This window comes from Cydia pomonella, chromosome 28 (genome assembly GCF_033807575.1).
Source record: "Cydia pomonella isolate Wapato2018A chromosome 28, ilCydPomo1, whole genome shotgun sequence".
Lineage (NCBI taxonomy): Eukaryota > Metazoa > Arthropoda > Insecta > Lepidoptera > Tortricidae > Cydia > Cydia pomonella.
In genome coordinates, this window is record NC_084730.1 from 2,975,585 (window position 1) to 2,989,610 (window position 14,026).

Below are 14,026 nucleotides of genomic sequence, written 5' to 3' on the forward strand. Positions count from 1 at the left end.
AATAAAAAAAGAAAAACCTCGTTTTCATTGTGTCAATAACATACTAAAAAATTATGGAGAATGGAAAATATTTACAAGTGGAAAAACGTCTTCTGCTTTTGTATGGTGGTATTATTCCCAATGTATCATAATTCCCAATTTGACGTAGTTCCAACTGTAAACTCAATAAGGCTCGTGTTGTGAGTACTAGGCGACCATATATATGTCGGCGGTCGATCATGAAATCAGGTTGATCATGAAATTCTTAGGCATTTCGTGGATCGTCAAAATCATTGTCTCACTCCCGAATCTAAATCGACGAAGTCCCGCTAGGCGGGGCTCCTATTTCTAGACAGTTTCCTATCCTATCCTACCTATTTATTGGTTTAATGTGACTAACGTCAAAACGAAATTTTACTATCTGTCTGATTTTACAATCTGCCGCCGACATGTATAATATATGCAGCTTAAATACATAGAAAACATCAGGAACAATTATCTGTCAATAAACACACAAATAAATGCCCTTACCAAATCATACAAATACGTAGGCTAGAGCCGGTGTAGCTTTATTTGGCGTTAATAAGCGCATTGTAATATGCATTCTTACTTGAAAATAAATTATTTCTATCTTTATTTAAACATTTAATTCAATTTGTTTCTTGCCAGGGTGATCACCTGCCGTACGGCAGTGACTCGAGCACATACTGGACCGGGTTCTACACGTCTCGGCCCAGCATCAAATATCTCACGAGAAAGACGCACATTTTTCTTCAGGTAGGGCTACATCGACATGAAAAGTAAACGCTGTCTTAGTTGACGCTTTCTTTCTAGAAGATTCATAAATTGTATGGGTGTTAATCGTGTAGAAGCTATAATGTAGACAATAAAATCATACAGCAAGGTGTATAGGTACACACTACACTTGGAAAAAAGGGAATTCGCTAATAATGTTTGTCGAAAACAATTGAGACTGCTGATTTCCATTTAAATCCATTTAATATGCCCATTTTATAGACAGTAAATAATGAAAGTTATTTTTAATTATGTTCCTCCAACATTAGGCCGCAGACTGGACCTGGACGCTCGTGACGTGACAGGCGGCGCGACGAGCGGCAAATCACTGCCATACATTGTGTTCGACATTGACATAAATCTGACGGCCCGGCCACGACTTCACGCGGCGGCGGCAGCGGTGAGCGGCGGCCATAAGTGGGAAAGAAAGGTCAGATCGCTGTGTCTCGCTCCAACCTATGCTCGCCGCTCGCCGCTGCCGCCGCCGCCACGCGATGTCGTAAGGACGAGCCTTACGGACACTAAAAATGGTGCTAGTTCAGTGGTGTCTCACGAATTCGAGCCAATCGTGCAGTCTAACGCCACAACGCGATTGGTTGATGAGTTCGCATCACGCGCGCGATTGGTCGCGACTAGTTGCGACCGTCTAAATAAGGGCCGTTCTTTATGTCAATGCAAGGTTCACGAAAACGTTAACGTTCAAAGGTTTAAATAACTGTAAAATGTATCTTTTCAGATAGCGAAACAGCTGACTGTACTCGCTCGCATGGGAGATTCGTATGAATTGCATTTACTACGCCACGCGCTCGGTCTCATGATGCACCACGATGCTATAACAGGTCACCTATTTATTTATTTAGCTTTCTGAACTTCAATAACCGGCCAAGAGCATGTCGGGCCACGCTCAGTGTAGGGTTCCGTAGTTACTCTTCCGTTACAATAAGCTAAACTGGAGCTTAAAGTATAGTAAATTGTTAACCATGGGATGAACCGGTTGCTTTCACCCGAGTTAAACAAATAGGCAAATTTGCATAATCAGTACCTAATTATAGTAAGTCTTTTTACTATGAAGGGAAAACTTTTTGCGATAACTCAAAAACAGCTAAACTGATCATGTCCGCTATAGTTTGCATTTAATGTCTTTCTTAAGCTCTACTTCCACGATTTTTTTCATATTTTTTGGACCTATGGTTCAAAAGTTAGAGGGGGGGGGACACATTTTTTTTTGCTTTCGGAGCGATTATCTCCGAATATATTCACTTTATCAAAAAATGTTTCTTGAAAACCCCTATTAGTTTTGAAAGACCTTTCCAACGATATCCCACACTCTAGGGTTGAAGCAAAAGAAAATTTCACCCCCACTTTACGTGTAGGGGAGGTACCCTAAAAAAAAATTAATTTTTAGATTTTATTGTACGACTTTGTCGGCTTTATTGATTTATATATCCATGCCAAATTTTAGCTTTCTAGCACTAACGACCACGGAGCAAAGCCTCGGACAGACAGACAGACAGACAGACGGACATGGCGAAACTATAAGGGTTCCTAGTTGACTACGGAACCCTAAAAACCGCCGACGTGTGACGACCGACCCTGCCTATGAAGCCGATGATCCTGGGTTCGAATCCCGGTTAGGGCATTTACTTGTGTGATGTGCATAGATATTTGTTCCTGAGTCATGGATGTTTTCCATGTATGTATTTTAAGTATTTGTATATTATATATATCGTTGTCTCAGTACCTACAACATAAGCCTTCTTGGCTTACCGTGGGACTTAGTCAATTTGTGTAAGAATGTCCCTATAATATTTATTTATTTATAAAAATAAAGTCTTAAATACTTAACATCCGGGTCATAAATTAAAAAATAAAAACAATAATTTGAAACTATTGGTAGTATAGGGGAACCGATACTGGTGCCATCTCTAAAAATTTTCGACCGGCCAACCTCATTCGCCCCGCAAGAAGTGTTTAATTATATAAAAACCGGACGGCAAGAAGGAAGAGGAGGCCTTGCTATGGTCCTCGGGTCAATAAATGTTGAGGTCCAGTCTTATAGGCTCAAATCCGTCTGTCAAGGCTCTTATTCTCAAGGCTGCATGTAGATATTACTACTGAGCAAATATCTCCCTTCTCCCCCTCTATAATGTTAACAGTACATATGATGCTACTTTATAGCCCTAGTAGCGATAATTAGCACTTTACGGGGTTGCAAATTTAAAGAAAATATGTACTGTAAAACTTTGTACGATACACGTGCGAATAGGTAATTCGCAACTCGTGTCGATCTAAAACACTGCCTCTGTACATGTTTTCCTACTTTTCGCACTTGTATCGTAATATACTAATTTTCTGAATGTTCGCTGCTGTCAAAAAATTCTGTAAATGTAATTCACGAATTTCTTGACAGGCACGAGTCAGCAGCACGTCGCCAACGACTTCGTGAAGATGTTGAGTGAAGCCTTCGTCGCGTGTACGAAGAAAGTCTCCACGCTACTGAGGTGAGGATATTAACATTTTCATTTCTCATGCTCTGAATGATGCCATTGTTGTTCTAAAAACTGTGCAGAAAGTGATACGTTTCTGCTTTAGAGCATTTTACTTTTCAAGTACGATTTTTTTCGGATCTATATTTGAATCTCTAAAGCTTTTTCTCCTATCTTTGCATTCCCTAATATTGTTTGTCATAATGATCAGTTGTCCTAACATTCGTATACCCTAATTTTGGTTTCCCTATTATCGAATGGCCGTTTATTTTTCGTCGTAATATGTTTTTTCTAATGGCACTTTCCATATTGAGTATTTATCCTAATTAGTATAGTCAAGTTAACGAAAAGTATGGAAGTAAGTCGTGTAGTCGTGCTTTTTTTGGATTCGTTAGATGGCGCAACTAGATTATTTCCCCCGAGTTGCACCGTTTCTATTATGTACGGAAGACCGTTAAATTTTAGGTATAAACTATAAAGTGTCGTAATTTTGGAGTAAATTAAAAGCTATTGGGTTCAAGCTAAGTAGTGTATAGAGAACACCTTGGTGCATAGTATATCTTAATTAAAAAGATGTGCAATGTATGATACCCTAAAAAAAATTTTTTTTTCGATTGCGGCTCGAGGATAAGTCAGTCGGTTGGTGCAATCTCAAGTTAAGCTTTTTAAAGCATTATAAACATTCAGTTAACTTTGCACGCCTGGGCAAATTATGGAACATGTATTTTTAATTATTTTGTACATTGTGCTTCGGGGGAAATTAAGAGAGACGTGAAAATTTTAAAAACGGTACTTATCTAAAGACACTACATTTGCACTAAATAAAAAATAGATTTTTTTTACCGGAAGTTTGTCAAAAAGTAAATAGAATTAATCGCAACGAACTGCAAGCGAAGGTGGTTGGCCGCACGCGGCGCGGGGCGCGCGGGGCGGGGAGATAGCGCAGCGCGCAGCTAGGGTTTGCAATATCCGACAATTTTTCGGATACGGATACATAGAAATAGGATATCAAGAACGACTGTCAAACTTCAAAAGTGCGACCAAAAATGAAATGCAAGTTTGTGCGTAAATTGTCTATGTGAGATCAAAAATAGTGATGTCATGTTACAACATATTAATAATCTATCGCTGTTTGACCGCTTTATCGACTACTTATTCAAATGTGTTTGATTGTATAAAAAAATGTTATACGAGTAGGTATGAAGGCGCTTCCTTTAGGGTCATATAGGGCCCAAAAGGTGCCTTTGATGAAACCAGCACCATATTTTAGTATGTTGTTAAGCATGTTATTTTGACAAAAAAACCATCGGGAGACAGTTTCTAACGTGGTTAAGTCACCAGTTATGACGTCATCAAAATGGCCGGTGCCGTGTTCAGAATATTGCGTATACCACAGAAAGTATATCACATGTAAGCTTGTGTGGGGTGTCATAAAAAGCAAAATTAAATGCGCTACATTATCGTTTATACATTTGACCTTGTAAGTACCATAGTTTGCGAGAAATTTTAAGTTTTATTTAAATTTTCCCGAAAAAAAATCCGTTTTTTGTTTTCATCAACTTTACTAGTAACTTTACAGGAAAACATTGTATCAAGATATGAATGCTACATTAGCAAGCTATTAAATTCCATTAAAATTTTGAAAATCGGTTTATAAACAAGCAAATTACACTATTTTTGTTCCATACCGGATGACACCACCAAGAGTCGGATGGCTGTTTCAATACAATTTACAAGGCAAATGATGTTTAAGTAAAGGTAACTTGCTGAACGATATTTATAGTAAAATAATATTTTCGATAAAAGTATTATTATCAAAATTAAGAATACTGAGATCGTTTTATTGTAATTTACTCCGGATCTAGCTAATTAAAGTTACACACTAATTAAACAAATTTTATTTTTACGTGATATTTTGTCCCAGAGCATGCACCTTCGCATGCGCAAAGCATAGTGTATTTAAATCCGTGTTTTACTCACCCACACCCTTTACAGCGTTCTTTGCACTTGCAAGACAATAGCTCCTTGCAGCTGAGACTAGCATCAGGAAGGGTTTTCTACAAAGAGGTGTACGCTGGTCCATCATTTTTGTTTCGCCAAGCCTAGTTGCAAGAATCTAGCATTTGTGGGTCGCTATTCAGGTAAATTGGTCCCAATGTGGGTCTGTTAAGCCCTTTTTATATGCTGTAAGAGAGCATCCTGTTGAAGGAATATACTCGATCGCTCTGTTTTTAGGGTTCCGTAGCCAAATGGCAAAAAACGAAACCCTTATAGATTCGTCATGTCCGTCTGTCTGTCCGATTATTTCCTAAACAAGATCCTCCTCGCAGTATTTACATTACCTATTTGTGTCACTACTGGGTGTCACTACTATATGTAGGGTTTGCAATTAGAATATTGTGATATTCTAATTATTCGAATATCCACCAAAATAAAATCCTAATAAACGGATTTAGATAACACAGAAATAACGTTTTTAACTATGTTTTAATACAATGATATTATCCCAACCAATTTTAAATGATTACTTGATTATTATAATAGCTAACATAATGTTATCTCTAAAACCGTTTTTAATAAGGAGGGTCTATATCTGGATTAGCTGGTGCATAGTTGGAAATACATCCAATGCCTCACCTCGTGTTCATTCGTCATGAAATACTAACTATGAAAGCAATACTTACTTACTTCACTGGATCAGTGACCCAAAAAGAATCTTGGCCTTTGACACAAGTACAACGTCACTCTGTTCTATTCTGCACCACTCCACGCTAGTTGGATACTCCGAGGGCGTTTTAGGGCTACATCGCTCCTATCTTCTCACAGCCCGATTCTCTCCCGTCCACTCCAAGTGACCAAGTCTGCGAAGTCGTGCGGCTATAATCTCGCTAATTATATTGGGTGCCGCAACTAGCTACTCTAGCTTCCTATTTTTCCTACGCTTTCATCTTCTCTATCTTCATCTCTGATAGGTCCCAGAATATTCCGCCAGAATTTCGTCTTCTTAACTAAGAACTTGTTCTTTTTTTTCTGATTCAGAGTCCAAGTGTAATACTTACCGATGCCATTCATCAAAATCTAATTATTGTCTTATAGACTTTAATCATGGACAGTCTACTGATCAGCTTGGATACTAGAACTCGGTGAAGCGCTGCTGAGCATCTTAGGGCATTTTGGATTCGAACATCTATCTCCTCTTCCCGATTACTTTAGGTAGGTCTTTTCTTTTCGATCTGCGGTGGCAGCATGGTTCTATTTTTATCACTTGTCACTATGCCCTTCATGACAAATGATAAAGAGCCGACCATCTTAGCCCTATTCATTTGGAGATATTCTAGTGGTTGATTATCAGACCAATTTTCTCTCCTTCCTAGCCTTGGCCTCCAGGTCGCTTTTGTTTTGAGCCTATAGCCCCAAGTCATCAGGATATCCAATGATCTAATGTTTGCATTAAGCAACATTCGCATTCATTGTATAAAGTTACTGCGTGACATGATGTACTTATCAAAATTGATGTGCTGTTAGTATTTGAATTGCTTAAATATATGAAAATACTATATTTAAATGACAAAATTATTCATAAATTTCATTAGAAAATTGTTTCGGTTATAGGTCAATAACCATATTTAATGGATCCGTAATATCCGGATCTTATGACCCGCTAGATCCGGATCTTATAGTTGACGGATATCCGGATATTTCGGATATCCGGATCTCAAACCCTACGCGCAGCGATTGTTCCGAGACAGTTTGTTTGACACTTTTGACGGGCAACGAGCACAAATCTTTCTTCTGGCATTAAAACGGAACTATTGTTTTAAACAATCATTGAGTGAACTAAGTAGTCTAACGTTTTCGTAAGTATATGGAAAAACGCGATTTTTCGAATTTAAAAAACATTGAGCGTACCTGTATTTAATTTGTTGACTGTCTGTCTGCATACTCAGAAACCTTTTACGAGAGGTATGGGCATTGTGAATGTCATCTCGCTCTGTGTGGTAGGGCACAGCACAGCGGATGTCATTCCAGATCTAGAGCAGAGCCCAACTGGGGAAGGACCTCCACTTTACAGAAAATCGCAGTCAAATAACACTAGACCCTACTCATAGTGTTGTGTTCCTGCCGGTGAGTAAGGTTGCCAGAGCTCAACGAGGGGCGGGAGGGGGTTAGGGTCGGCAACGCGCATGTAACTCCTCTGGAGTTGCAGGCGTACATAGGCTACGGATACTGCTTACCATCAGGCGGGCCGTATGCTTGTTTGCCACCGACGTAGTATAAAAGAAGAAAAAAATCATACTATTTTTGCAGTACGTACATGCCACTACTCGTGCCTCAAGAGCCGTGCTTCGTCGGTGCATCTACGCGCGTTCCTTCTCTTGCCAGTAATCACGCGCTTGTCGCTTCTGTGTATTTATTGCTCTACGTTTTTGGTACTTGATTACAAAACTGCATGTTCCGTATAAAAATGCCAATTTTTTATGGGGTGCGAATGTAAACAAAATCAAATGAATATGATTGCATCAATTTCCAATAGTATTAAAATTTCCCCCGAAGTACAACGACAGTAAAACATGAAAAACTACTTTCCGGGTGTCGCACCCTGGTGCGAATTTGACATTGGATTTAGATATTTTTTCTAATTATTTACTCAATTTGCACCGAGTACATTACTTTCCCCAGACCCGCAATGGCCAAAATAGATTTTTTTGTATGTTGTTTTTTTTTTTACCTGTTCCGTAGCTTAAATTAACATAAATAACACGTGCGAATTTAGATATAAGTGTTGTAAAACGTACGCCAAATTGCACCGAGTACACCTTTTTTCTCTTCTTAGTTACAACCATTACATTATTTTCAGCCGATTTCACCCCTTTCCGGGGGGGTGAATTTAGTAATGATTGTATAAAGTTCGATTTTTAGCCCATACAAAACAATCCGTAGTGATTTTATTAGTCCTTAGAATTAGTTCCTGACTTTAGTGAAATTTGAGTTAATTTGACCGTACTAAATGTTATGTAGCATAATTCTTTTTTGGTCTAATAATTGGTAGACCTAAAAATGATATATCCTAACGATCATGTTACCTAATTTTACATAGCCTATCGTTGCTTGACCTAACACACGTATGCCCTAATTTAGATTTACCTATTATCGAATGGCCGATTTTTTTGTCCTAATATGTTTTTCCATAATGACTATTGGCCACCATACCAAACAACTACGGCAGAAACGAGTGCCTTTCATCCCTTGGCCAACAAATTATTATTTAGAGGCCACGATGCTTAAAATAAAAGTAAATAAATAAGTTCTTGACAAAAATTTCATTTTTGGTAGAAGATTTTATCGCTGTCTGTACTTTTCTTTACTCATCGAGACAATTCTTAAAAACCCCAAAAAAAAAATAGGTTGAGTTGTTTTATCACACAGTTCCCATGGCCACCTCCTGTCTCCATCATCAGATCAGCTCGAAAGTACCATAATATTGCATTTGTCACCCGACTTACATATGTATGCAAATTTTCAGCTTTATAAAGCTCTTCCTATAGGAAGAGGATTAAATTTTACTTCCAAGATTTGACCCGTATATGTAGATACATACATAGATAGGTTCGTACACGGCAAGTTAAATAAACAAGCTTTTGTTTAAAATTTTTTTTTTTTTAGGACTAGCAATGTGCAAGTTGCTGAACATTATCAAAATTTCCAAAATTTCTGGAAAATTTCATAACAAAATTCTCATGCAAGTCTCCACGTAGAAAGTTACCGATCAGATCTTTTTACTAGTAAAGTCTTAGAGAGCAGTTGAAGGCCAGTTCTTGATAATAAGATTTTTTTTAATGTTTCCAGCTACCTGACACCGACGTGGAGTAGCACTCGTCGGTCGAAGAGTAACCAGCAGTTCAATACGTGCCATCAAATTAACATGAGTCAATGCCCGGTACGTCCTTCAACCTGTCGCTCTAGTGAAAAGCGGTACAAATTTCGCGAATCACAGAATAAGTTTTTTGACAATAATTTAATTTTTGGTACAAGCTGTTGTCGCTGATTTTACTTTTCTTTCCACGGACAACTTGTACTTTGGACGGATTGTGGCTTTCCGATACTTTGGTTACGACTTCTTAGTTCTATTGAGTACTTCTACTTTTTTAATTTCCTTTACTTTTCTGGTTCGAATTCATATTTATTTATATTATATATTGAATATTTATTTATTTTTATTTATATATATATGTATGCATTATTTTATGGTTATTTTTCTATCTATGTATATTTGTATCAATGTGTATTCAAAACGTGCATTTCATTAATTTCAGTGATTGTACACTTTTGTTTGTGTTTGTCATTCATTCACCGTTACTTCTGTTTTACTCATTTCCTCAAAGGTTAACTGGAAGAGATCCCATACAGGGATAAGTTCGCCTTTGTTGTATTTAATTTACTCTGTAACTGTGTTTTTCGTGTTTTTATTTCTATGTACAATAAAGTATATACATACATACATACATACAACTAATACTCATCGAGACAATTCTAAAAACTCCAAATCTATTCGGTTTCATTGTTTTATCAAAAAGTTCCAATGGCCACATCCTGTCTCCATCATCAGATCAGCTCGAGGGTACTTATTGCATTGTCACCCGACTTACATAATTATGTATACAAGATTTCAGTTCAATCGGAAATCGAGAATTGGGTCAAATTTTAGCTTCCAAGACTCACTCGAGCTTCGTAAGACAGGGTACAAACACGTTTTCATTCGAGCCACAATTTAAAAACACAACTTAATCACATTCCTCGCGCTGTCCCGGCATTTTGCCCGGGGTCAGCTTGACAACTAATCCCAAGAATTGGCGTAGGCATTAGTTTTCACGAAAGCATCTGACCTTCCAATCCAGAGGGTAAACTAGGCCTTATTGTGATTAGTCCGGTTTCCTCACGATGTTTGCCTTCACCGAAAAGCGAGTGGTAAATACCTACATAAGTTCCGAAAAACTTATTGGTACGGGCCGGGGTTTGAACCCGCGACCCCGGATTGCAAGTCGCACGCTCTCACCGGCAGGCCACCAGCGCTTCTGTGTCTATATCTGTCTGTGAAAACAAATACTGCAACACTTTAACATTGTGAATAACTACCCCATTGTCCCCAGTTCGTTGAGGGTCAAGAGAGCCTACTCCTCCTGGTATACAACCCGCAGAGCCTGAAGACGTACCATTACGTCCGCCTACCAGCCATAGCTCTACACTATGTCGTTAGGAACGCTTACGGTAAGGAATATCCTTCTATTTGATAGTTTAAACTTAATTTTCACAGCTCCAGGAAGCTGGAATGGGAATGGGATCAACTGTGAGGTATAAAGGTATATATTTTCAAACAATCAATTATTTTCTCAAACTGGTTCAGCGGTCTTCCCGTTATCGAGGAACATAAGTAGGAAAACAAAGATCCCGTTTGAAAAACTCCAACTTCGAAATGTTGAAAGCGTTTAAAAAATGTGCAAATGTGCCTCACTCAGCATAACTGCATTTAACACAATTGCTTGTTTGTAGATGAGGAGCTGGAGTACCAGCTCTCCCCATTGGCTCCAGCGGTCACCAATCTGCCGGGTCGAAGCGCCACCACCAATCACGAGCTGGTCTTCGAAGCGGAGAACATTCCACCCCTGGGCTTCTCATCCTTCTACATCACGGCCATCAAGGATCCACTGGTATTTACCTTAAACCACAGTAATGGTCGTAGGTAAGGAGTTGGAGTATCAACCATGAGCTGGTCTTCAAAGTGGAGAACAAAACCTGGGCCACTCATCCTTCTACGTCACGGCCATCAAGATCCACTGGTATTTACCTTTAACTTTAGTCTATTGGGCGTAGATGAGGAGCTGGAGTAGCACCAACCTCGAGCTGGTCTTCCAAGCGGAGAACGGGCCCTGGATCACTCTTCCTTCTACGTTAAGTCTATCAAAGATTCACTGGTATTTACCCTAAACCTTAGTCTGATCGTTGATGAGGAATTGGAGCACCAATCACGAGCTGGTCTTCCAAACAGGAGAACATGCCCTGGGCTACGCATCCTTCTACGTCACCATCATCAAGGATCCTCTGATATTTACCCTAATCCACACTATTGATCGTAGATGAGGTGCTAGAGTAGTACCAAGAGCTGATCAAAGCGGAGGACGTGCCCTGGCCTACGCATCCTTCTACATCACCGCCATCAAGGATCCACTGGTATTTACCTTAAATTAAACTAGCTTCAACTGCATGGAAAAACGATGATTAATAAAAACTATCTCCTCAAACTATCTCCAATCAAAGGAGGGAGGGCTAATTGGCCCATTCGACCAATAAGGGCAAGCGGTATTATAACAGACCCCCCCCCCCTCCTGTATTTCTCTTATTATTAACTTACTTTAATAACCCGGCTACCCCAATATTTAATGCCCGCGACCTTAAGCAACCCAAGAACTACCCCAAATCGAAACCTCTAAAGCAAACCCATTTACCCCATTTACTGTTTCACCAAGCTGTTGGCTATATTGAGTTAAAGCTGATAATGTTTGTAAGCCCAAACTAAAAGTAAAGTAAAAGTCTTGGTGCCTACTAAGGGATATCATAACTTTTTTGTGTAAAAGCTCTATGCGCCTGTTAGTCTTGGCAACACTTACATGAAATGTTTTTGGTGGGATATGTTATATCTGTAACGGATATCTGGATGGTCTGTTACAGTATGTCACCGATAGGTTATTCTAAAGGGCCCACTGATTAACAGTCCGCCGGACGGTATCGGTCTGTCCGTTGTTCGGAACTGTCAACCTTTTGTTCTAACTGACAGGCTGATACCTTCTGGCGGACTGTTAGTGGGCCCCTTAAGTTATAACTTTTACTATGGCCGTTAAACCCAAATCTTTGTGTGAAAAAAGCTATCGCCTCAAAAAGTAGTGTGAGTTGAAACGTGATTAGGATATAGTTTCTTTTCGTTAAGTTCCTGTGTTGCAGATCATGAAGGTTTTATTATGTCGATGATTTTGTGTCACGATATTTTAGTTTTTTTTTTTTTTTTTTTCTTGTTTTTTTCTTGTTTTTTTATGTCTCGCCATACAAAACAATTGACTTAAAAAAGAAACCTTTCCGATGGTACATATGTCGCTTATTCTCATTGGTTCATAGGTCCATACAAATCTGCCCATCCTCTTTTGATCTAATTCGGTTCAACGGCTAAAGCATGAACCTGGAGAGGTAACAAGACAGACAAACACAGTTGCTTTCGCATTAATACTGTTATTAGGAATTACACAATTGGTTTGACATGATGCCAACGGCCGCTTTCTGTCAACGCACCGTCCGCCGTCGGCAGAGCGTTCATCCTCACACCCTGGATCCTAAATGATCACGCATCATGCTGCTTAAGGCCTCTAGGTTCGCCTTTTTCTGTCACCGTCACTGGGCGTGAGCAAGATGTGCACCGTGCTCGGGACCGCGACCTTTGGTTTGAGACTTTTAAGTTTTTATACAAGAGCCATTAATTCTTGGTTTGATAGTTTCAACCTACAGTCAAGAGCCAAAGCTATTTCAAAGAAGAAGCCCCAACATTTTCCTTTGAGACTTTAAAGTTTTTAGACAAGAGAGATTAATTCTTGGTTTGTTGTTTTCAATATACAGTCAAGAGCCAAAGCTATTTTAAAGAAAAAGCTCCAAAACTTTGGTTTGAGACGTTTACATAAAATAATATCAATATATTTGATGAAGTGGACAAAAGCGCTGGTGGCCTAGCGGTAGGAGCGTGTCACTTGCAATCCGGACTAATCCCAACAAGGCCTAGTTTACCCTCTGGATTGGAAGGTCAGATGGCAGTCGCTTTCGTAAAAACTAGTGCCTACGCCAAATCTTGGGATTAGTTGTCAAGCGGACCCCAGACTCCCATGAGCCGTGGCAAAATTCCAGGACAACGCCAGGAAGAAGGATCTCCTTATTGTAACTTAGTGTAAAACGCCTTTTTGATGGCAATGATGTTATTATGGGGCGTAGTTTAAATATCTTACAATGGTACTTACTTACATAATATAACCATTGTGGGTTCGCTGTGAATGTTCGATGCTTATCGCTTCATAGGGATTATCGCGAGATCTACAGCTCACAGCAACTAGTAATACCTATTATTTGCGTATTAATTAATTATCAATGCCATTATGTGAATTGTCAAACAACATTTGAATCAATATAGGTAAAATCATTGTAAACGCGAAGTATTGTGTCGTATGATAATATTTCTTTCCCAGTATTTCCCAGATTGACCTTATGCCTAATGATACTGCTATAAATTGAATTGAATTGTATACGAATGAAAAAGCAAAGCTACTATTTACCCCGAAATTTAATACTGCCTATATTCTACTTTTGAAACTTAAATCATCAGCCTTTGGCATACCATTCGCGATAGTCAAAAACTCTATGCCTTATCAAATGAATTTAATGAATTTAAGAAAAGGTTAAAAAAACGTTACTGGAAAATTTACCCTAATAATATTGCTTTGAAATTAACCTGAATTAGCTTTTAAAGTGCCAGTGACTATTTGGTTTTTGTTTGTTTTTATATTCATAAAAGCTTGCGTGTTCGCTAAGCTAAGCTTAGTATTAAGTGCATAGCATGGATATTAAAATGTATAAATATGAGCGCTATCTCGCCAACAAACTGCGACCGCACTTTGGCGAGGAATAAAGTGGTGTCACAATGTTATGTACCTTTATTATAAATAAACTAAAAAAAAAAT

The 14,026-nt window shown here is 38.8% G+C and overlaps 1 protein-coding gene across 3 annotated transcripts in view; it reads left to right on the plus strand.

Annotated features, from left to right (window-relative positions):
* Positions 1-14,026, plus strand: part of LOC133532861 (lysosomal alpha-mannosidase-like) — a 75,622-nt gene that overhangs the window by 20,053 nt on the left and 41,543 nt on the right. For all 3 annotated transcript variants that reach the window (XM_061871711.1, XM_061871714.1, XM_061871712.1), the window contains exons 10-15: positions 649-756; positions 1,511-1,613; positions 3,185-3,275; positions 9,108-9,198; positions 10,409-10,526; positions 10,809-10,966. In XM_061871711.1, coding sequence (XP_061727695.1) covers positions 649-756; positions 1,511-1,613; positions 3,185-3,275; positions 9,108-9,198; positions 10,409-10,526; positions 10,809-10,966 — 669 coding nt within the window. The remainder of the gene's footprint in view (positions 1-648; positions 757-1,510; positions 1,614-3,184; positions 3,276-9,107; positions 9,199-10,408; positions 10,527-10,808; positions 10,967-14,026) is intronic.